The sequence below is a fragment of the Lepisosteus platostomus genome, chromosome 14, assembly GCF_059453375.1.
Source record: "Lepisosteus platostomus isolate fLepPlt1 chromosome 14, fLepPlt1.hap1, whole genome shotgun sequence".
NCBI classification, from domain to species: Eukaryota; Metazoa; Chordata; class Actinopteri; order Semionotiformes; family Lepisosteidae; genus Lepisosteus; species Lepisosteus platostomus.
The window spans coordinates 41010643-41033002 of record NC_142624.1 but is presented as its reverse complement, the minus strand read 5'-3'; the positions used below and the strand labels follow the sequence as shown (position 1 = coordinate 41033002).

General features: G+C 38.7%; 1 protein-coding gene across 2 annotated transcripts; it reads left to right on the top strand.

Annotated features, from left to right (window-relative positions):
* Positions 1-3436: 3436 nt before the first annotated feature.
* Positions 3437-21568, top strand: spopla (speckle type BTB/POZ protein like a). Of its 2 annotated transcripts, XM_088606303.1 has the most exons (13): positions 3437-3709; positions 4799-4938; positions 9039-9215; positions 11936-12071; positions 12585-12706; positions 13474-13625; positions 14011-14138; positions 16032-16209; positions 16822-16877; positions 17578-17700; positions 18205-18347; positions 18438-18491; positions 19030-21568. In XM_088606303.1, the coding sequence occupies exons 4-13, from the start codon at positions 11994-11996 to the stop codon at positions 19172-19174; spliced, it is 1179 nt and encodes a 392-aa protein (XP_088462429.1). In that variant the 5' UTR covers positions 3437-3709; positions 4799-4938; positions 9039-9215; positions 11936-11993; the 3' UTR covers positions 19175-21568. The 2 variants fall into 2 exon arrangements, with proteins under 2 accessions (XP_088462429.1, XP_088462428.1); XM_088606302.1 differs by lacking the exon at positions 4799-4938.
* Positions 21569-22360: the final 792 nt, after the last annotated feature.

The following is a 22360-nucleotide window of genomic DNA, read 5'->3' as shown; positions in this document are numbered from 1 at the left end:
ATAATTTATCTGCACACAATTTTGTAATGTTCTCAAAATCATGCATGTGCCCAATTTTTTAATTAAACTGCTGAGCTTCCATTGTGCATTAGTATGAGCTAAAGTTTTTTTAGAAAAAAAAATTCAAGAGTACATTAGCATTTTTAATTTTTATATTTTATTATATTTATACATTCAACTTTGTCAAAAGATGTGCTGAATACATAGATTTACCACATGGGGGATGTAAACAAATTAATGGTTAAATCTTGACTGATAAAATCAGGTCGGACAGCAGCTTGCTTTATTATCAAACAAAATAAAAGTTAACAATTATACGCACCACAGACGTTGTCATGAGATATTGAGCACTGTCATGAGGATGGTTTCTTTTTCCCAGCACAGTGAAGTAGTGGAGACATGAAAAAGACAGCAGAGAAAAACAAATAGGTATCTGCAACACAACACCATTACACCAGCTACCACCTACAAATTATTTAGAGAAGTAGGCAGAGCCCGAGCCCAGGCCTATTACAGTCCACATCTGTTCTCACTTGAGCTTGTGCTCTCAGAGGAGGACCAAACCTACAGCAGCAAGAAGAAAGTTGGAAGATTCCAAAGGGAAAATTGGTTTCCCGGCTAAGACCCTTCACAGGATAGTATGCCCTCTCTAGCACTCAAACACTATTCTGAGAAACATTTATCTCCCAATATCCCCAGGGACAGGACTTTGCCTGACAAAGAGGAAATGAATGTTCCCCCAACTATACAGAGAAATGCAAGCCCGTTACCCCTAAATTTAGTCAGCTCTCTTCCATGGTCACTCCGAGGAATGTGAGGAAATTAAGAGAGCAGAGAAAAAGAGGCAGACTGGCTTGACCTCAGATCTTATACGCCATGTCCAGGTCTACCCTAACAGCCAACCTGCTGTTAGCAAGTAGTGGAAAATACATTCCTGGCCATCCAATACAGGCAGTGATAGCAAAAATATAAAAAAAAAATTTAGAGATTGAATAGCCAATCTCACATATTACCAAGTTCCCCACTTTACCATTGCATAATGCACTACAGTATATACAGTAATATGGTTAAAGGACATAAGTAACGCTCCCTTGTTTGATGATGTAAGACATGTTAGAGTTGTGTGTGTAGCCACCACTGGAATCAATACAAGCTTAACATCTGCAATACATGCTTAATATCTTCACATACTTTGAGTGCAGCTCCTCTCACAGAACCTGGAAAACCATAAGCACTGATCTCTGAGCCTTAGCTACCACACATTGTCCTCACAAATGTTAAGTGGGCCTGAAATCTGGAGTGTAGGGAATCAAAGGCAAGATTTCCACATTCTTATCTCAGCAAAGTTGTTGTTGCTTCACAGGCAGCAGGACGTGTTGTCCCACTGGAATGTTGTCAAATCAGGATGAGACATTCAGTCAAGTTGCTATCTGTCACAACAAGTGGAGTTCTGAATCATGAATAATCACCTTATTATCAATAATACAATAATAATCAGCTTATTTTTGTAAAAAAACATACTGTACATAAAGTGATAAGATTCTATTCTAATTTCTAAACTCTTTTGTCAGATTTTTTAATTATTTTGTATAAAAATACAAAATATCTATCTGGATTTACATGCTAAATCACCTCTAAACCTCATCACTATAATGAATTTAGTTGGAGTCTAGCATATTCATATAGAGACATCCAGTATACATTATATGTGTGTACACGAATAAAAAGATCTGTATTTAAACAACAGACAGATTTCAGGCAACACAAAAAAGGAATTTAAAGGTATAATCTTCCCTTTGTAAACATGGGTTTTGGCACAAAGTGGACGGTAGTGTTTGCCAGCTCAGGTTGAGGCTTGTAACAGTTAAAAAGGTACAGGTGAGAGACAGTTGGCCTCAAGGCACGTTTCACATGCAGGCAAACAATGCAGAAGCAGGTATGTGTGTGTGCTGCCAAACACAAGACAGGCACAGGTGTGAGAGTCGTCAGTATTTCATGTCACATTATTTTTTTAATTCCGCATTCAAACATATTCAGAATCAAAATGGAAACACAATGCTACAAAATGGTAGATAAAATGCAAAAGTAAAAGAGGTAACTGACAGATACCTACAATATATCATTATTTTTTGAGAATTGTGTGCAGTGGATGTGTACAAACTGAAGACTGTAAGCCATTGTTTTGAAGTGAAGGATATTTTCAGCTGATGTCAGATTTTTGCACACAGAGTCATACACAGTAAGCATTCTGAGTGTCACTAATTCAGCCAAATAAAAAAATGGGGGGTTGGATTCTCCCTGTGGGTAATTAGGGGAAGTTGCACTTCTACGTCAGTCCCTTAATTCCCAGATGCTGTCCTTCCGGTGTGCAGCGTGCTGACCGTTTCTAGAGCCAGGAAGGCAGGAGTTTCCATATTCAATAGTGGAAGTTTTTTTTAACAAATGTGGATTACAGTTGCTGTTCTCTTTATGTTTTTTGTGTGTGTGTGTGCAGTGCAAACATTTTCTTGACAAAGATGATATTAAAACCAGTTGGTATGTTTGTAACAGCCAGAGGCAAATAACAGTCCCTAGAATTCTTACTAGCAATTTGAATCACACTCAGAATGTGAAAACTTGGAAATGGATCCTGCACAGGCAAAACACATTAAGTTATCCAGCCACAAAGCTGTTTAAAAGCATATATAGCACTATAAAAAAGCTTATAGTGCCTGCAGAAAAATGTAAAACAAGTCCCCCCAATTTTGTTTCTGTCAGAAATAAATGGTAATGTACAACCAGACATACCAAAATGAATAAATGACAAATGAGATACAGTACAACTGTATGACAAGGTCACTGATTTAATTCCTGTCAATGAAAAATAAGTTAACAACAACCTATTTTGACAGAAAGCACATTTCCGCTTAAAGCAAAGCTACAGTATTCCTGTGATGCATGAAAGTGTCGTTATTCACAGCGGGGAATCAGAAGGTTCTAAAGATGACCAGGAAAACTTCAGAGCATCTAGTGACTAAGAGTCACTTTTATATCTGTGCACAGAAAAAACACGGACAGTAATGTCTTCAATGAATGCCTGAAAATCTAGCAAAATACAACAGTGTCTTATTGGTTGAATTAACCCACTTTAAAGATTTGTTTACAGGAATTGTCCTCTTATAAATCAATCGGTCTTGCCAGCCACTCTGAACCAACTACAGCGCTGTCCTTCTCCCTCATTAGCCCTCTGTTGGTACTGCACCTTCACAGAACAAGCAGAATACCAAGGCCTAGTAATTTACTGAAACCACAGCCAGCACAACTGCAGGGCAGGCGCCGCCACTGTCCGCAAGGATCCCGCAACTCGGCCGTGCTGTGAGCCCAGCACCGGGCCGGGGGGGTTGCAGTTTCTGCGGGACAGAGGGTGCCAGCCCGCGGGCTGCAGCGGGCTCAGGGCAGGGCTCAGGCAGGGCGCAGGCAGCCGGCGCTGCAAGCAGGAAGTTTCTGCAAGAGCAGGGCGCATCGCGCATGCGTGAGCTGCTGAGGAGCAGAGCAGGGCTGCCGCCGCCGCTATGGGCACTGAGCTGTTTTGAGAGCAAAATACACCAATAATTCCCTTTTTGGAAAGGATTAAAAGTTGTATTTAAAAGTGTTACATTAACACAAAAGCGAGGGGAGCTGCAAAGAGCAAATGTGTGGGGTCTGTCCCTGGTGGAGGAGTGAAGGAAAGGTTCGTACACATTTTTATTTTGTCTTTTTTTTTCCTTCCCACGGTGTTGTTTGGGGTTTTTCCTACACAAAGGGGAGCGTTGTTGCTGGTTCAGGCCCCTCTGCCGGACCGAGGGGCTTCCAGGTGCGGTTGCGCTGGGTGAATAAAGTCGGTATGAAGCCCTGCGAGGCTGCAGTGGGCAGTGGGCCTTTGTTGGGGGCTGGTGCCGGTGTCGGGCCGGGGAGGGTGATTTAGGCCAGGCAGAGGGGTCCCCCCGCTCCCCCACTCCCCACACCCCCACTCCCCGCACCGGAGCCCAGCCGTGGGCTGACCGGGGTCCCGGCGGGCTGCTCTGTCCGCCGTGTGGGCAGTTGTGGATGTGGAGGATGTGCGGAGGAAGTAGGCTGCTGCTGTTGTCCGGTGTGACGGTGCTGGGGAGAGGTTACCCTGCAGGGACCGCGATCCTGGCGGAGCCGGAACTCGATACATTTGTGTCGGAGCGCAGCCGGACTGTAACTTGGAAACTTCGCAGCGAGTTTGACTTGAGATGCGGCTCTTTGTGCGGCGCCGAGGAGGAGGAATATAGTTTCACTTAGGGCACAGCGTAGACTCCCTTTTCGGTGGTGGGTGGTGCACAGATGTCCCCTGGGAATCCGTTTAGGATTAAAAAAAAGTTTTTTAGCTCTCGGGTCGAGCCTGAGGACTTCTCTCTCGGGTGTATATCGGGTCTTAACTCCGGCGATGACAAATGGCAGAATTCCTGTTTCGAAATGCCGTTTCATTTAAAGTAAACACTGGAGTTAAGCATCTGATCATCAGGAGGCAGCGATTCATACACGCAAACATTTCTAATACTTTAGTGTCGGTTAGATTACATCCGTCCTGACGCCCTGGTTGCAGTTTTCTCACACGTAGTTTATCTGGAATAGTTTGTCTACGTCGCTCATCGCAGGTTGTTCAACATAAACTTGCCTAAACAGAAGGTTTAAAAGTCTCAATACTTTGTACTGGTCTTTAATTCACCAGAACTGTAGAAACAGGATTGCAGGAAACGGGGATAAGAGGAAAGTAACACTTTTATGGAGACTTACATTTCTGTCTTTTTAACAGCAAACAATTAATTATCCTGGACTGTCAGTGACTCAGTGGATGGATATGTGACTGAGGCAGGGCAGGTGAACTTTACTGCCTACAACAGAAGCTCCATTACTAACTGTCTGAACAGATTGATACTTGCTGTTCAGGAAAGGGTTTGTTCACTTAAATGCCCCTCTTTTTCTTTATGAAATAGGTGTTTATATGTAAATGTCCTGCTAGTCCAATAATGCTTAACTGCTGCCTTTTAATTTGTATATTTGCTTCTTTTCCTGAATACAGTTCTGTTTCACTGTTGAAGAAAGCAAGTCTTGTTCACAAGTAGCTGCAATGACAATTTAATCTCAAGAAGGAATCGCCTTGTGCCACTGGTGTAGTCCGATTAGACTCTTTCAAGAGTCAGCACAGAGTAAGAGAAGTAATCTAAAGTCATCAGGATTCGTTAAGAGTGTTAACTGTTAGCTGAAATATGGCCATTTAGAAAAACAACTGCTATATATCAGTAATGAACAGGTTATAGTTGTATTTATCACTGAATTATGTGTGGTTGATGTGTACCAGAGGATGTGAGTGGATATTCTCCATGATACTCTGTGCCTCTTCAAATTATCAAATTTTAAGAGTTTGAACTGTTTCCAGAGGTCTGAGTTGGAAAATAATTAGCTTGGGAAGCTGCATTAAACTGAAAATTGGAAATTGGAAGAAGCAGAGGTTGATTTCGCACTGAAAAGGAAACATTTCTGCTGTAGAGCCTTCTTCTGATGTAACAGGTATAATGATTTAAGGATCCCAAGATGAGGTTTAGTGTTAGGTTGCCAGGAAGCTAGAAGACTCAGCAGCATTGAGGAGCAACTACAGTGGCGTTTCCCTGCTGTGCTGTATTTGCTGGGGAAACTGGGCTGCTGTACAGCTCATTGCTGAGGAGAAGGGAGGGTAACCAAGAGACCTCAGAGGCAGAATCCTGCTGGGTTAAGAGCTAAATTTATTGGAGCAACTGATTAAGACCTGGAGAAAATAACTTGCCACACATCTTATTGCAATCATAGTGATGTAAGTCCCTGGAACAGCTTGTGTTGCTCTCCCTTGTAAGAAAAATAACACTGTTGATGATCATTGTTTCTGTAGGTCATTTTAGTCAAAAAGCATCTGACAAGTGACCTTTTGTTGTTACTCCCGAAGTGCTGGAGTTGTCCATGACTGCATTAGAAAGCTTTTCAATTTGGTCCTTATGTCTTCGTACATTTTTTGAGAGGAACGAATGCTCAGTAGTTCTTGCATAGATTTTGTATTTTTTGTCATTTTACTACTGCCAGTTATTTTTTTATACCCACCTGGAACAGCCATTTATTTTTCACATCTCAGATTACTCTTACCTTCATATCTGTGAGTCAGTTGTCTTGTTGACATGTCACGCTCACCACAGCCCCTTCCTTGAGATTCAGTACTGGTTTAGTGGTGTCGCTCACTGACATTGTGTGCCTGAAAGGGCCTGAGAAGTTGATGGGATTGCTGTGTCGATACGATTTGAAAGAGTCCTGTTTAACTAAACCCAACCTCCTCCTAATCGCCCATTGTGTTCTGCCACTTGGGAAGTTCTGGGTTTGATTGGCTAGTGACCCGACCCACAGTCGAACCTACAATCACTGAGTTCAAGCTACGCTCAGGTGAACCTCCTTACAGGTGGAGCTGCTTGGGATGCCTCCTGCGGTGGCTCTGTGGCTCAGGATCTGTGCCTGTGGCTAGAAGGTTGCTGGTTCAAATCCCGCAGCTAGCAGAGGAATCCTACTCCGTTGGGCTTCTGAGCAAGGCCCTTAACCCCAACTGCTCCAGGGGCGCCGTACAATGGCTGACCCTGCGCTCTGACCCCAGGCTCTCTCCCTGTTTGTGTGTCTGTGTGTCTCTTGGAGAGCAAGCTGGGATATGCGAAAAGATAATTCCTAATGCAAGAAATTGTAAAGGGTTAATAAAGTAATGTTATTATTATTTTCAATTACTACATGTCATGGAAGAACATGTCCACGGGCCTGTTCTTCCAAGACAGGCTACTTATTTTTTCTTTAGAAGTTAATGCTGAGCAGTTATATTCAGGGCCATCTCTGTACACGAGCGTGCTGTTGACAGAAGTGCTACAGATCTGTGCTTATCCCTCATCTAGCGCTGGCTGTATAACCAGCTGGCTGAGGTTTAGATCATCCTTAGTCTTGGAGAATATTTTAAAGGATATCCTTACTGGACAGGACTTTTTTATTGAGATAATCTTGCTTCATGTTTTAATAATATTATTACTAAGCTGATCCCTTTATCCAGTGTAACTTACATTGTTACTGAACTTGTTGAATAGGTGAAACAATACAAGTTATGGAAATTAGAGCAATGTAGTTGGAACAGGTAGTGCTTTCAGAAGGGGTTTGCGAAAGTGGAGACTTCATCTTTCTAGATTTTTAGCTCCAACACAGGGGTGTGAGCAGCACAAGAGGCAGGACAGCGAAGAGGAGGAACAGCTGAGCCAGAGCAGAAGGAATCGGGAAGCGTTAGAGGGGTGTAAGGGCAGAGAGGAGTGAGCTGAGTGATGACGGGACTGGAAGGCGAAGACCAGGATCTTAAGTCGGCCGCCTGTAAAGAGGGCAAACAAAAGGGTTGTGTAGGAGGAGTGAGGCCTGAGAAAGGTCACAAATCAAGAGAAGGTTCTTTAACCCCTCAGCTGTGTTTCTCCTTGTAGCCTTTTCCGTTTAAGACTGAACAAAATCTCGTTCTTTTAGTCTGTCATTGTAGGACAGACCTAATGGCCTGGGAACCAGGACCAGAGCAGTGGTTGTATAGGTGCACAAGATTTTATTTTGTAAACAAATGTATATTTTTTATTTCCCCAACAAAATAAAATATAATATTAACATTAAAATAGATAAGATCACTTTATTGGCAATATACAATTTCTTGCGTTAGGAATTTCTTTTCACAGACCCCAGCTCGGTCTCCATGAGACACAGACAGGGAGAGAGAAGCTTGGGGTCAGAGCACAGGTTCAGCCATGTATATGGCACCCCTGGAGCAGGGAGGTTAAGAGCCTTGCTCAGGTGCCCAACGGAGTAGGATCCTTAGCCACAGAGCCACCGCTCCCCTCAAATAGCACCCATTCTTCACCCACATGAACCCCTCAGTGGTACGTCCCACCAAGTTTCTGCCTAAGGAGCTTCTGCCCCCACTAACAACTACTTAGTGACAGTCGGGCCAGTTAGAAAGATCTGTTTGTGCTGTTGTGCACACTATCCTAAGTGTGAGGTCGTATTAATTCATTGTGAAATTTTAAGATTCTTTATTTTACATTGTGCTTCTGCCTACATATGCTAACATTTTGTTAATTTGTTTTCTCTACCCACAGAAAATATTCAGAAAGAAAAGGCTTAGTGAGCATAGTGTTTTGAAGTCCAAGTCAACAATAATTTATGATGATATTTATGCATTTAATTTGGGATTCTGAATTTATTTGACACAATATTATATATTTCATTCTGCTTTTTAAATGTTATTAATTTATTTTCTCAATATTGTTAACATTTCTTAATAATGCCTCTTCTAAGGTTGTTGAAAGAATTATAGCAGGTGGTGGATATGTTCCAATTAATTTCTGATGCAAGCTGTCAGTGCTTGTCTGCAGGTCTGTTTCTGTATTCAGCATACTGTTTTAGAAATTATACAGCTCTGAATCTCTTGTTAAAAAGCCACTGTAGCCTAAACCTTGTTTTGACAGTGGGAAAGTAGTGAGGCATTTAATGATTATAAGCCCTATACCTTTATCTCTTTTCTCAGAAGCAGATCAGTGGGTGCAACACTTTCTTTGAGTAACAGCATGTTCTTAGAATGTCTTTTTTGGAATTCATGCCACACTCAGACTGGATAGGAAAGGCTGCAGTGGGTTTGAGAAGGCATTGTGTGTACTCTTCGTGATCCTACTGAATGATTTACCCCTGAATCTGGGAGCTGTGGTTTCAGAGAATGACATTCTTTTTAGTTCAGTTCCTTTTCACTGTTATGTCATGTCAGAAGTACAGATGTCCCTTTTTATAATACCCCCTCAGTACTTTTGTCAGAGGTCCTCTGAAAAAAGTTTTTTAGCAGGTTAAAGCTGCTCATCGTACTGTGCTTTCTTGTCAGTTTAAAACCACCCCAAAACTTGGTAGTTTATTAGTTTAATACTTCTTCTCAGATGGACATCTTCTGTGCCATTAAATGAATTATTTTCTCTCTTTTTTTTTAGAATGGGTTGTACAGTGATGGTCACCAAGGATGCGGTGATTACTTAGTCAAATAGCCTCTGCCTTCATATTCTCAGTGCTGTCCCATAACAGCCGTTCACCCACGTTCTGTCCTGTGTTCATGGTGTGCTCACCACTTCAGTAATAGCATGACATTTCTGCCTTCGCCAAAAGACTTGGTAAGTACAGACAGTTCAGTAAACTCCCACCTGCTTTGTTAAATCGCAATAAAACCCAGAATGGGCAGAGGTGTTTTTTTGTTCTTTTGATAGATCAGAAAGTTCTCCTGGTTATTACTATTACTTTTTGAATCTTTAGCTTCCATATTATTGACCTAAACACCTCAGAATGTGAGCTGTTGTATGGTCTGCTTAATTGCTAAAGAACTAAGAAAGTTTTTTTTTCCATATTATTTTCCTTTTTAAGGTTATTAAGATGTAGGCTATCTTAAATTGTATATTTAAAGATATTTCAGTTAGTGTCTGTAATTTATCTTAATGGCACGTTCTTTACTTTTAACCTAAAATATTAAGAAATTGTTACAAAAGGGTCCGTTACATTCATATAGCTAGGTAGGTGTCACATTCTCTGATGCAGAATATCTTCTCACCCCAGTTTTTTCTCTCTGTACCATGGTACCTGTGCAAATATCCAAATTAGCATCTCATACTTGTATGACTAAAATGTGGTCTAGGATCTTGTTGACATTTGGCAGCGTTATGTTCGGTGTGGCAGAGTATTTAACTTACAGGGTGCTTGTATTTGAGGATTAAATCTGAAATGACGATAGATAAATTCCTCCAATAGAGTATATGTTTGGAGGGACGCAGGAAATTCTTAACTTCTGCTTCTGGTGATTAATGCAGTGCTTTGTTTAATGCCATATTTTAAATGTGCTTACACTTGTTATTAGGTAATATTAGCCCTGTTAATTATACTGCTTCTTGTATGAGTTATTCTCCAGCCCGCAGCAGTGTGTTAGGTTTCAGTTTTATATTAGACAAAATTGAAAGGCAAACTACCAAAATAAGTTCCAAAGGCATATTAACAGTAGTTTCTATTAGTGCAAGAAAGACACTCAGCATTGCATACGTGTTATTTTCAATGAACATGAAAGTTAAAATACTGTATGGTTAAGCTGATGTCTGATATTCAGCACCCTGCCAAATTGTCAGCACTTGGAAATGAAAGTTATGTTTTTGTGTTACACTTAATTTGTTAGTTTGAAACATATGATGACCTCGTAGAACAGGTCTCTTTTCTCTTTAAAGAGAAATTGTAAATATGTTTTGTAAAATTGTAAAAAAACAAAGCCTTATTGATCTGGGGAAAAAAAAACAATTGAGACTGTTAGTTTTTATAATAGCGTTTGAAAAATCTCTGTCAAATCATGTTTTTGAACTTCAGTTTTGAATATTTCGATAGGGACAAATTTGTCCAAGCTCTGTATGTGGTCTAGATAACTTATTTGTGCAGGGTGCTTTCAGCAGATGTACTAGTTGCAAATTCATATACAAGTCTTAACATGCATCCAAAGAACAACACAAGTAAGTAATTTTTGTTTTAGCTCTTAAAGCACAGCTAGGCACACTTAATGTGTGGATGTCTGTAGTAAGCCCAACTGCCAATTTAATTTAATTTATTTGTGCAATATATGTGATGATGTAAAATTACAATGAAAATGTAACATCGTAGCATTATCCAGGTTTGAAACTACAGTTGCATTAGGGCTGCATCCCATTGTTGTTTATGGTCACACCCACAACTCTGTGTAGCTGCGGGACATGTGGAGACCTGCACTGGGCCTGTTGAGACACTTAACCGGAACCAGCGACAGTAAATGAGGAATTTGTTTATGCTAGCAGGAACTAGGGGGAACGAAGCGAGAAACTGAGCAAACTGTTTTCATTCATCATTTGAAACCTGCTGTAAGGAGGAGGCTTGGAGAGACTGCTTCAGATCTAACCGAGATTGAAACTGACAAATGACAAATGTGTACGAATTTTTTTAAATACAAATTAAGAGCTATGCTTGCGTGTGCCCAAAAACGTCAGTCTTCGATTACCTTTACCTTGGTAAATTAATTAAGTTAAATTAAAAGTAATGTAATCTAAAAACCAAGCAAAAAAATGATGAGTGCTGACTTGTACATCATGTGCATTTGACTTGACCTTTTAAAAAAAAACGTTTTCAGACCAGCAGGCAGGTTTTTGTGGGAATTTCAGATTATCAGAATTCTGGGCTTGATTTGGTTTCAGACAACATATTGGTTTGCTTGCTGTGTGCACTTCCTGGACAGTTGAGAGACCAAGCCAAAGGCAGTTTTCTTGGCCCATTCTGCCTTTTTTCCCCATCAGATGCACTGCTTATTGATTGAGAAGCTACTGTTAGTTTGCATTCTAAAAATTTAAAACTAATAAAGCTCATATCACAAGAATGTTTTTAAATGCAATGTGTAACTTCTTCCAAGCAGTAGAGCTGTGAAGCATAAACATCACCAGTGTGTCTTTCTTGTAACTGCAGTACAAAGAGAGGAGTAGATTTTTTTCTGCATGTTGTTCAAAAGATTACATTCATCTTTTGAAAAGAATATAATGTGAAGCAAATGCTTAAAATGGTGGTAGGAAACTACTTATATCTGTGTGCATAGCAATTAATATTACATTTGTTTGCTGGTATTGAAACTACTGTGATATGTAAAAGCACTCAGTGTAAAACAATTTATGGTAGGGCCCTTCTGCTCTTTATTAAACTGCCATGAATTTTAACAATGAAATGATCTGGAATCAGGTATGTTGTATATTATTGAGTGCAGCTCATTAAGAATTGATGCAACACCATTTATGGAGGCAAGATCATTTTCTTTTTCACTTCCACGCTTGCTTTCCTTATTTTCAAGGTTACTTGCTGAAACTCGGAGCCACCCCGGCGCACCCTGCCAGCTGGTCAAAGTGGCGATGTCAGGGGTCCCCACCCCCCCTCCCCCTGGAGAGATGTCCAGTGGACCTGTGGCAGAAAGCTGGTGTTACACACAGGTAGAGTAATTGAGGTTCTCCCATGGCTCTCTGCACTGCAGCAAGCTGTAAAGGCCTTGCCTGGTGTGATTTCACTCCTCGAGAAAAACAGCTCAGCAGGAGTAAGGCTTTTGGCTTTTAAAGCTCTCATCATGGTTGCTGTATAGACTTCCTTTTGTTAGTTTCTTGCAGTGCTTTCAAATCTTTCCACTGTTTTGTTGTGGTTCAACATTATCCTGTTGTGAGCAAGTGGACTTCATTCACATTATATGAACAAACATTATATGAAGCATTGTCCAATGAAATACCAGAGCATCACATTTGAAATGTGTCAAAATGATTTTGTAGCTTTGCATTCTTCATGAAGAAACATGAAGACAGCAGAAACCTCAAGAAACTTGCTTCAACTTCCTTTGTTGTTTCTCTTTTAATTCTGCCCAATGAGAATTTGGAAGATGCTGCCAGAAGCCATTTGTATACTCTTTTCTCTGATTTGTTATTATCTTAAATTTAAAGACGTCTGCTGTTTTCTAGGTTAAAGTAGTGAAGTTTTCCTACATGTGGACCATAAACAACTTTAGTTTTTGTCGAGAGGAGATGGGGGAAGTTCTGAAGAGTTCCACTTTTTCCTCTGGACCTAATGATAAAATGAAATGGTAAGACTCCATTATTACAACCTCTAAGTGAGCCAAAAAGTTTTATTTGTAGTACATCCGCACATAATTCCTGTGAGTGTAGTGAAGCGACACAGTGGTGTGATGGTTTGCATTGCTGCCCCACAATTCTGGGGCCCCGAGTTCGGTTCCTGGCTTTGGCTGCTCTCTATGTGGAGTTGTCTGCTCTCCCTGTGTTCATATGGGTTTCCACCAGGTGCACCTGTTTCCTCTCCAAACACGTACTGGTAGGTTAATTGGCTTCTGGGAAAATTGGCCCTGTTGTGAGTGTTTGCCTCGTGATGGACTGGCATCCTGTCCAAGCTGTCCCCTGCCTTGGTGCTCGCTGGCTCCTCTGTGACCCTGCATTAGAAGCAGTGGTTAGAAGGCAGATGGATAGTGTAGCGAAACCTGCGGAAAAGCAAGTGTCTCCTCATTATCTTGCTGCTTCCTGTTTTTCTTTTGGCAGATGTCAGTTTTTTGTGGTCTTTCCTGCTGGTGCCATACGTAGCACTATAACATTAAGAGTGGGGTTAATGTTTGGTGCTGTTTTTATTATTATTTCTTTAATACAGTTCTTCAGTTTTCATTTGATCATTGTCGTCAGTTTAACTCATGGTCTGCAGCAGAGTTTCAGCCAGGTTCATATCCCTTGGCCATTTTCTGTTCCATTGATTTTGTTCTCCAAATTGTTTTCCTTCATTGATCACTCGTCTCTCGACTAAAGTTCAGTTTGTTTGAACATTTCATAAATACTTTTTGTTTTATAGGTGCCTGAGAGTAAACCCAAAGGGACTGGATGATGAAAGCAAAGACTATTTGTCATTGTATTTACTGCTAGTTAGTTGTCCCAAAAGTGAAGTAAGAGCAAAGTTCAAGTTCTCTTTGTTGAATGCGAAGAGAGAAGAAACTAAAGCTATGGGTAAGCGCTAAAAATGTTACCATTAATTTTGTCACCACAGAAGGCACTGATGCTGCCTGTTAGCATTTTGTTAACAACGGGAATGTCAAATTATATAGCATCTTATCATGCCAAGGGATCTCAAGGCACTTAGCAACAAAAAATGAGCTAAACATAATTTGCCAGCCAACTCATAATGTCATGTACAAAAGCATTTTACAACCACAAATATCGGACTGTTGCCCATTGTGAGTTGATGTTTCATAACTGTTTGTCACCTAGTAATTAAAATTCTGTTTTGCTACTGAGAAGCCTGCTTAACTGTTTCAGTACAAATGGCTTTAGGAAGATGTAAGTGAAATTTGTTTTTTTTTTCCCTCCCTCTTTTGATTCTTTCTCCATTTAGAAAGCCAAAGAGCGTATCGATTTGTCCAAGGGAAGGACTGGGGTTTCAAAAAATTTATTAGGAGAGATTTTCTGCTTGATGAAGCAAATGGACTTTTACCAGATGACAAGCTTACATTGTTCTGTGAGGTAATTTTTTAGTTTATGAAACAAGTTTAACAGAAACATTAAATGTTCATGGCCACTAGAAAAACATTTTGTTAGCAGAGACTCAACATTATTGGGCTATGGAATTAATTTCTGTGTTTGCTGTGAGCATCCGCTGTGTTAAGTTGGTGATCTTATATCAGTTGCTTTATACCTAAGAAAATTGTGCATTACGGTATCATTAATGACTTTTCTATTGGGAATAATATCAGGTGACTTTTATCACACCGTTGGTTAGGTGTCTGGAAATGCTCATCTTTTGCATAGTGATGGTTTTATTCAGCAGTTTCTCATAACATGAACGGTGAATTCATGTTTTTGTCTTGATGAATGTGTCCTATGTGGCTTAATCTAAATTTATAATGAATCTAATTCAGTGACACAGTTTAAAAGAAGTGTACCATTACTGATGGCCCCATTTGCAGAATTGTTAGTATTTGTGCTTTAAAAGCTTTTCTGTTTGTTCCTGGTCAGAAAAGAGGCTGAACCACACAGTCTAGATTGTGCCAGTAACGAAATGGTTTAATAGTGCTGTGGCTGACTTTATAGTGATTTATTTTTATCGATACTGTCAACTTAATGTAAGGGGAAATAGAAGAATGTAAATCCTATTAACTTTGCCACTTCCATCTAATTGCCATAGTAGAAGGCAGTGCAGCAGGGCTATGAATTTTAAATAAAACCAGGGAAGAGGGCTCTGACCGCAGTGCCATATGTATTGCACACGTGCTGCTGGGTTCTTTCTGCCAGAGCAGACTGATTAGTGACTGGGGAAAATGATGGATGTTTAACTGTTCCTAATGTTGCTTTGATCAAAGTATTTACTGGAAAATGTGTGAAATTCTCTTGGCAAGATTACAATGTAATTATATGTCATTATTTGGAGTCGCAAAAATAATTGAAATGTGTCCCTAGGGAGCATGTGGTGTGAAAGTAGTGCATCATATTTTCACTTAGGGAAGACAAGTTAAATAAGCTGTCCAATGAATTTGCTATGAATACAATTATTGAAATAAAAAAAAAGATTGTAACAAGTATTTGCCAGGTTTATAAGGGAAATTGGCAATTTCTTAAAGCAGATTAGTTGTAAATTGAAGATGGAATATCTTTCTACATTAATTAAAGACATCTCTGGGAAGACACTAATGAATGTGGACTGTGCTTGGCGATGCTTTATGATTGAGCTAGCAGGTTAGCCTTGCATTTGTGGTTTATCTTTCTCTTACAAAGCTCTTCTTTGACAACGGGAAAATTGTGTTATTGCCTCTGGCAGGAATAAGACTGGAGAAAATCACTTCAAATTAAACCTCTCAGAATAAAATACTTTCTATATGTGATGGAGAGCTAAAGGTTCTGAATGTGTGATGAGCAGTGGGCCAAACGGGCCTGGCACAGGCTGGTCACCAAATTCAGTGTTCGCAGGATGAGACGGCGACAAGAGTGAATATTTAATTCTTCTCCCAGCTGTAGTGTTTTGCCCCATGTCAATCTGTCAGTTTCATGCTAGACCTTAAAGTCGAAACGTGATTTTTTTGCTTTTTGTTAAGTTCTTTAAAATATTTTAGAATTAAAACCAGTCCTATTTTCTGTCTCTGTGGTTTCGCATATTGCCTGGCATTGTGAAAATATAGAAGTATTTGAATGTATCCATTTTATGGTGTGTTTGCTCTGTCAGGTTAGTGCTCTGCTAGGGAACTTTTTTGGATAGAGGTTATGAGTGCTGTAATAATTTCTGCAGTACCAAGTCACAGTCACAGTTTACAAGCAGATGCGTATTTTCTTCCTCACAGATATGAATTTGATTTCCAAAGTTGCTTCAAAACATTCATATGTTTTTATTTAAGTAAGATGAATATTTTAATTTTAACATTTCAGGTAAGCGTGGTCCAAGATTCAGTGAATATTTCCGGTCAGTCCAATATGAACATGTTGAAGGTTCCTGAATGCCGCTTGTCAGATGACTTAGGAAATCTTTGGGAGTGCTCGCGATTCACAGACTGCAGCCTCCACGTAGGAGGACAGGAGTTCAAAGCTCACAAATCCATATTAGCAGGTGAGGTCTCACAGAGGGTTTAATCCAGTTTTTCTTCTCACCCGGCATCTTGCCTGACAGAAGAAGCAGGGGCATCTGGCTTTCACCATCTATCTCTGTGTGAGCAGTACTGTATAATTAAGTAATCTTCAGTGCAGAAACTGCTGCTTAACTCTGTCTCTCAGAGGAGTGTATCAAACATATCTTCTGAAATGAGGGCCACTTGCAAATTTTGCATGGTTTCCGGGTAGCCAAATATGTCATAATATAAAAATATAATAATGGGTTTTGTCTGAAAATCAGTTACAAAAATGCACAATGACAGCCGTGTTGAACAGGTGAAAATACTTTATAAAATCCAAAGTGTTCCCTTGAAAATTTGCCTTAATTTTTTATGACATCCTGAGTTTTTGTGTTTGTGCAAAGGTAAACAGGTTCATTAATAATTTTGCAACAGTTTTTTCCTCTAAGTTGTCCCTGCTTGTGTGTACCTAATGAAGGACTGAGAGCCTATCCAAGGTGTAGCCTGGGTTCGGTTTTGGGTTGTCACAACAGTTATGAGGAAACCTTACACATACCTCTAAAATAAAATTTTTGTGTATCCATTTCAGATTTTGTTTTCCTGTTTTACAGCACGATCACCTGTTTTTAATGCCATGTTTGAACATGAAATGGAGGAAAGTAAAAAGGCAAGTTTTTTGCTTCCTAATTTGGTACTGATCAAGTCTTAATCTTCCTCTTCACATAGGTTAGAAATAAAGATGTGAAAAGAGGAACAAAGCTGTCCAGGTCTTAATAAAAAACCTCTGTTGCACTAGGGACATGTCTCTATAGTGTTCTAGCAGAAGATATTCATATAAGACCCATGAATCGGAGACTTTGTATTTGATGAAAGTTGCGAGAAGCTTGCAGTATTTCTATTAGATTTTTCTTCAGACAATGGTGATACCAGCATACTGTCAGCTTTAAGGTTGAGTAAAATATTCACTTTTCTTACTTAGTTTTACTTTAACTCCTGTTACACCAGTGTACTTAATTTTCTGACCACAGATGTGATGAACCTGTCTTTAAAAAAACTTAATTATATCTAATAATCTATTAGAAGATTGCATAGTAACTGATTTAGTGTTATAACATGTACTGAACAGATAAGCCTGGATAGAGCCTTTTGTTATACTAGTTAGTGAAATGCTGTCCATGAATCTCAATATTACTGATTGTTCTCCCTACTTATTATATTTACACCTGTTTATACCAAGAAAAATGTGATATGCTTTGCTGTTGTTACTTAGTATGACGGAACTTTATAATAAATTATTTTAAAATGTGAACGCTGACAAATTAAGTGACTCTGTGATAACGCAAAATTGCACACTTCTGTCTCTGCAGAATCGAGTAGATATAAATGATGTTGACCCTGATGTGTTTAAGGAGATGATGAGGTTCATTTACACAGGAAAAGCACCAAATCTTGAGAAGATGGCTGACAACTTGTTAGCAGCAGCAGATAAAGTAAGTAAAAAAAGTGATGGTGCTGTTAGTAGCCTGAAATCTGTCTGCTGAGACACTTTAATATAATGTCTGCACTATTCTGTGTGTTTCCATTAATTGTATTTATCAGAACACTCAGTTATTTTTTTACTTGCACTGTTTCGTTTCACAATATTAAGCACAGGGAAATGGATTAGACTCCCATGAATTAAATTTGCCCATTTCAGTGTTTTGTCATCTGCAGGTTGTTAAACAATAAGCAAGCAAAAAAAGCAGCACATCATTATTTAATTTCTACACCAGTGTCTTTGCAATTGTATTCAGAAAACCCTTGAATCTTGGTAGTCTTAGGTTCCCCTCCTCTGTATCTACCTCTGTTTCTTTCCTCTTCCTAATAATAGCATACCATTGTTGAAGAACTGCTTTAAAAATGTTTTGTTCCTAGCTTTTGCAACCTTATTCCCTTGACTTTAGGACTTCTTAGGGTATTGCTGTTCATTTAATGCCTCCTGTTTGTTTTCTCAGTATGCTTTGGAGCGCCTAAAGGTCATGTGCGAAGAAGCTTTGTGTAGCAGCCTCTCTGTAGAAAATGTTGCGGATATTCTTATTCTGGCAGATTTGCACAGCGCCGAGCAGTTGAAAGCACAAGCAATAGACTTCATCAACAGGCAAGTGTCACTTATGTTTTCTTTGGGCAAATACCTTATTTTCTAGTCTCCAGTTTACAACTGTTCTGCTTTTATTGTTTCTCGCCACAGATGCAGTGTCCTAAGACAACTGGGCTGCAAAGATGGAAAGACTTGGAACAGCAAGTATGTTATTAGCAGACGTGTAACGCGTGATTTGTACTAGACTCCTATCAGCCGAGACGAGATGCATTGAAATCTGTCTAATTGGTGCATGTTTTTCGTGTTAGAAGTAGCACTGCACCTATTAAAGGTGAACCTGACTAGTTGAATAGAACCCAAATATTATCACCTGCTTTTTAGTTCCCAAGTGTTTTTTAATCTTTTAATGCTTTTTCACACATTTCTGTGATCACCAGGGATGAGTAGAAAAACAACGTGTTTCTATACTTGTCAAGGTCACATTGTTAAATTAAGTCTTTAGAAACGTAAATGAAATCATTCAACAATTTAGCATTTGGGCATTTTTGAACTCTTAGTCAGTCATATTTAAGACATGTTAGTTTTATAATTTTCTTGTTCTCATTTTTTTCTCTATGTTTACAAATTTATGACCCCCCCCACCAAGTGTCTTGTCGTTTTTTTAATCTTCTCTTCTCAGTTCATCCTCTTTTTTTCTGAAGTTTCAATTGCAGTCTGATTGGAATTTTCTTTGTGTTTGCAGTCATGCAACAGACATAATGGAAACTGCAGGCTGGAAATCGATGATCCACTCCCACCCTCACTTAGTCGCAGAGGCCTTCCGAGCTCTGGCGTCTGCACAGTGTCCTCCTTTTGGCATTCCACGCAAGCGGCTAAAACAGTCATAACCGCTTGACAGAACTTTTAAAGAGTCTGGTGGTATTTCTGACTTCACAAAAGCAGACAGAAAAGAGTGGGACACTTTTCTGATCAAATGCAGTAGTCTTTGTACTTGGAGAACAGTCTACACTTCAATTCTTCAAACTGATGGATAATTTCAGTTTTGGTCTTCAGCTTTACTTGCAATGTTTTCTGTCATTTAAAATGGCCTTAAAATATCTGCCATTGCTCCAGGAGTTTATGTATCTCTGTATTTAACTGTGTGCCTGCCTTGTCACAAAGACTCGGCCTTTCCAGATTGCACTAGTTCCCATAATGCAGTGGTTGTTCTCTGGGACGTGTCATTAATATGTTGGATTAATGGGAATGCTGTACAAATTTAATGTTTAGCCCCTTTGTGACAACATAAAAAGTGTGAAACCGTATTTAAATGCAAAGTCTTTATTTGGTCTTTAAAAAGTGTGGCCCATAATAAAGACTATTGTGAGTTGTACTTTTCAATATCTTAAAGGAGGTTCGAACATTAAAAAGAACACGCATTGGAAGAATTTTTGCTAACCTTGATATGCATTGTGAAAATTTCTGATTGACAAAATATTGGTGATTAGCAAAAGATTTAGGATAGGTTTGTATAAAGCAATGCCTAAACCCTTGGTTTAAACGTGAAGTATATTTGTTGTCCAACGTTATTTTTGTTTACAGCTAAAAGCATACAATTACTTTTATGATTTCTACCTTGTTATTAAGAAAATATTCCTTCATTACTTTATGACCTGATTTAACCTGCATTCTACCAAGTGACAGAGTGAAGTTCTAGCAGTTGCATATTTAATCATAAAAGCTTGGGAACTTTTAGGAAAAAAAAATCAAAATATTAATATATGGGCCTGTATTGTGAAAACTGCAGTGAAATAATTGTATATTGAAATCTATGGTTCTTGGTCTCATATTGTAAAAGGCATGTCCCCAGCTGTGTGTATAAAAGATTTATTTGGTTGAACTGGATTTATTCACGTGCAGCATTCCTTCTGGCCACATTTCTACCAGAGCAACTGAAGACCTATAGGATGCAGAGCATCTTTATTTTGGTGGCATGTTTAGTTGTGTGAAAAAGAAAGTTCAACACTAGAATTGCTTTGTTTAGTCTCAAGTACTTTACAAATTTAAGATGACATCTGAAATGCTGTCAAGTAATTCAATTTCTGCAAAATTGGTTACATTAGATTGATGAGAGATTAGATATCCCAGAAGAATGTTTCCCCCACAACAGTGCTAAAGGCAGTGCTGTGTCATCTTAACATGCCTCAATTGAAAAACTTCATACAAGGATGCTGCTCAAAATAAGGTAGCTGTTTAGCTATGTTTACGTGCAAGAGATATTACTTTATCCCCTGTATTTAAAAGCACAGTCTGGAATTACTATCTAAAATAGAAGTTTCAGGTGAACCCTGTTAGGTCAGTCTTTGGTGTTTTTTGTATTTGTACTTATTTTTTCTTTACACAATGAAGTAATCTTTTGTTGGCCTGTGCCAAAACAGGAGGACCTGCAACAAAAGAGCTGCTGCTGTGTCTTGGCCTGTCGTCACAGTTATTAAAGTAAATGTGGAGTGTCAAGCATCAACTGAAATGCTGTTCTTCAGAAATTTAATTTTGTGTGGCGTTTCATATTACAAACAGTCTAAAAAAGGGCATTTTTTCTGCATCTTTCTGATTATGATACGAACATAATCTTCTTTAAAACTGTGTTCTGGGCATTATAAAAAGCCATTGTTTTCTTAGAGAGTCTGTGTGTGTGGGGCTCATGCCAGACTCATTTCTCTTCTTTTTGTGTTTTTGTCCATTTGATTTTCCAAATTGTTGATGACAACACCAGGAACCTTCAGTCCACCAGGAATCCACCAAAATGCAACTGAATTATGCCGTCTGCAGTTTCAGGAATGCAGGGAAGCTTTGCTGTTTAATGTGGAATTTCAGGTCGCAACACAGTGTGTAGGAAAACAATTTCCACTTAATGTGTGGAAAATCAAATGACTTCCTTTAAATAAGGGTGAATATAAATGGAAAGTGATCTCAAAGTTGTATGAAATATTCATATTCATTACATTACTTTTGAACATGAAATTACTCCATAAGGTCATTTAAACCCACCAATAGATATTGTTGAAAAGAAATAGCGCACACAGTAAATATACCAAAAATTGTCTGAGACACTGTGCTATGGTGACGTTGTACAAAATGTAGAGATGGTTGTTTTTTGAAACAGTGGTACTGTACTGCTTTTCTAAGCTGTTCTCATCAATTGATTTGCTTATGTTGACAAGTTTATTTATTATGTATCAATGATATTTTGTAAGTCATGTTAGCTGTTTAAACAGTTCTTTAAAAATTTATTCTTAATCAAATGCAAGGATGTGTATTAGCCTTTATTTAAATACCTTTTGTGGCCTCGTATTTGGAATTGATGTAAATCATTAGTTTAGAAGTTGCTGGTAACATTTTCAGATTTCTAACCAGAACTAATACGACTAATATAATTCAAATTACCCTTTGCCTTTAAGTTGAAAATGTTACATTTGATTCTTCTTCTGAAGCCATCTCCCTACAAAAAATTAGTTAAAAAGTATTAGTTATATCAGAGAACATATACATTATGTAAAGTTTTTTAAATTTTGAAATTAAAATGTTTATTTTAAAATGACGTTTTAAAGTAAGTTTGATGTTCCTATATTGTATCTAGAATTATCCAATTTATTCTGATAATCTTGAGGCTTGATTGAAATTGAATTTTACTTTCTTATAGAAGAATAATGTCTTTTTAAGAGATCATTTTATATGATCAGACTGATATTTGCAGCTCTATTGCTAAATTCAAGGATATGAAGAATCCTGTCCCTGTTGAGCTTTTCACATAAGGAGGCAAGGATACTGGTAAGCATGAATTGTAATCATGTATATGTATTTGAATATAGTGTCTTTGTATATTAAGTGTATTTTTATAGACTTATTTCTCATTTTATAATGAATTGTTGTATGTGTCTTATTCTGAGATTTTAATCAGTGAAGCTAGAGTTTGCGTTATACCAACAAATGCGTAGCCTTAAGTGGATTTTTTAATTGAGGAATCTACAGGTTCGGTATGCATTATAAAAAAAACACTACGTTTTTTGTTTTGAGTTAAGATTCAAAAATGGTTT

Coding starts and splice junctions, on each gene's coding strand:
- spopla (XM_088606302.1), top strand. CDS start 11,994: ATGTCAGGGGTCCCCACCCCCCCTCCCCCTGGAGAGATGTCCAGTGGA. Junction 16,210..16,821: donor TCACAAATCCATATTAGCAG/GTGAGGTCTCAC, acceptor CCTGTTTTACAG/CACGATCACCTGTTTTTAAT. Junction 16,878..17,577: donor AAATGGAGGAAAGTAAAAAG/GCAAGTTTTTTG, acceptor CTGTCTCTGCAG/AATCGAGTAGATATAAATGA.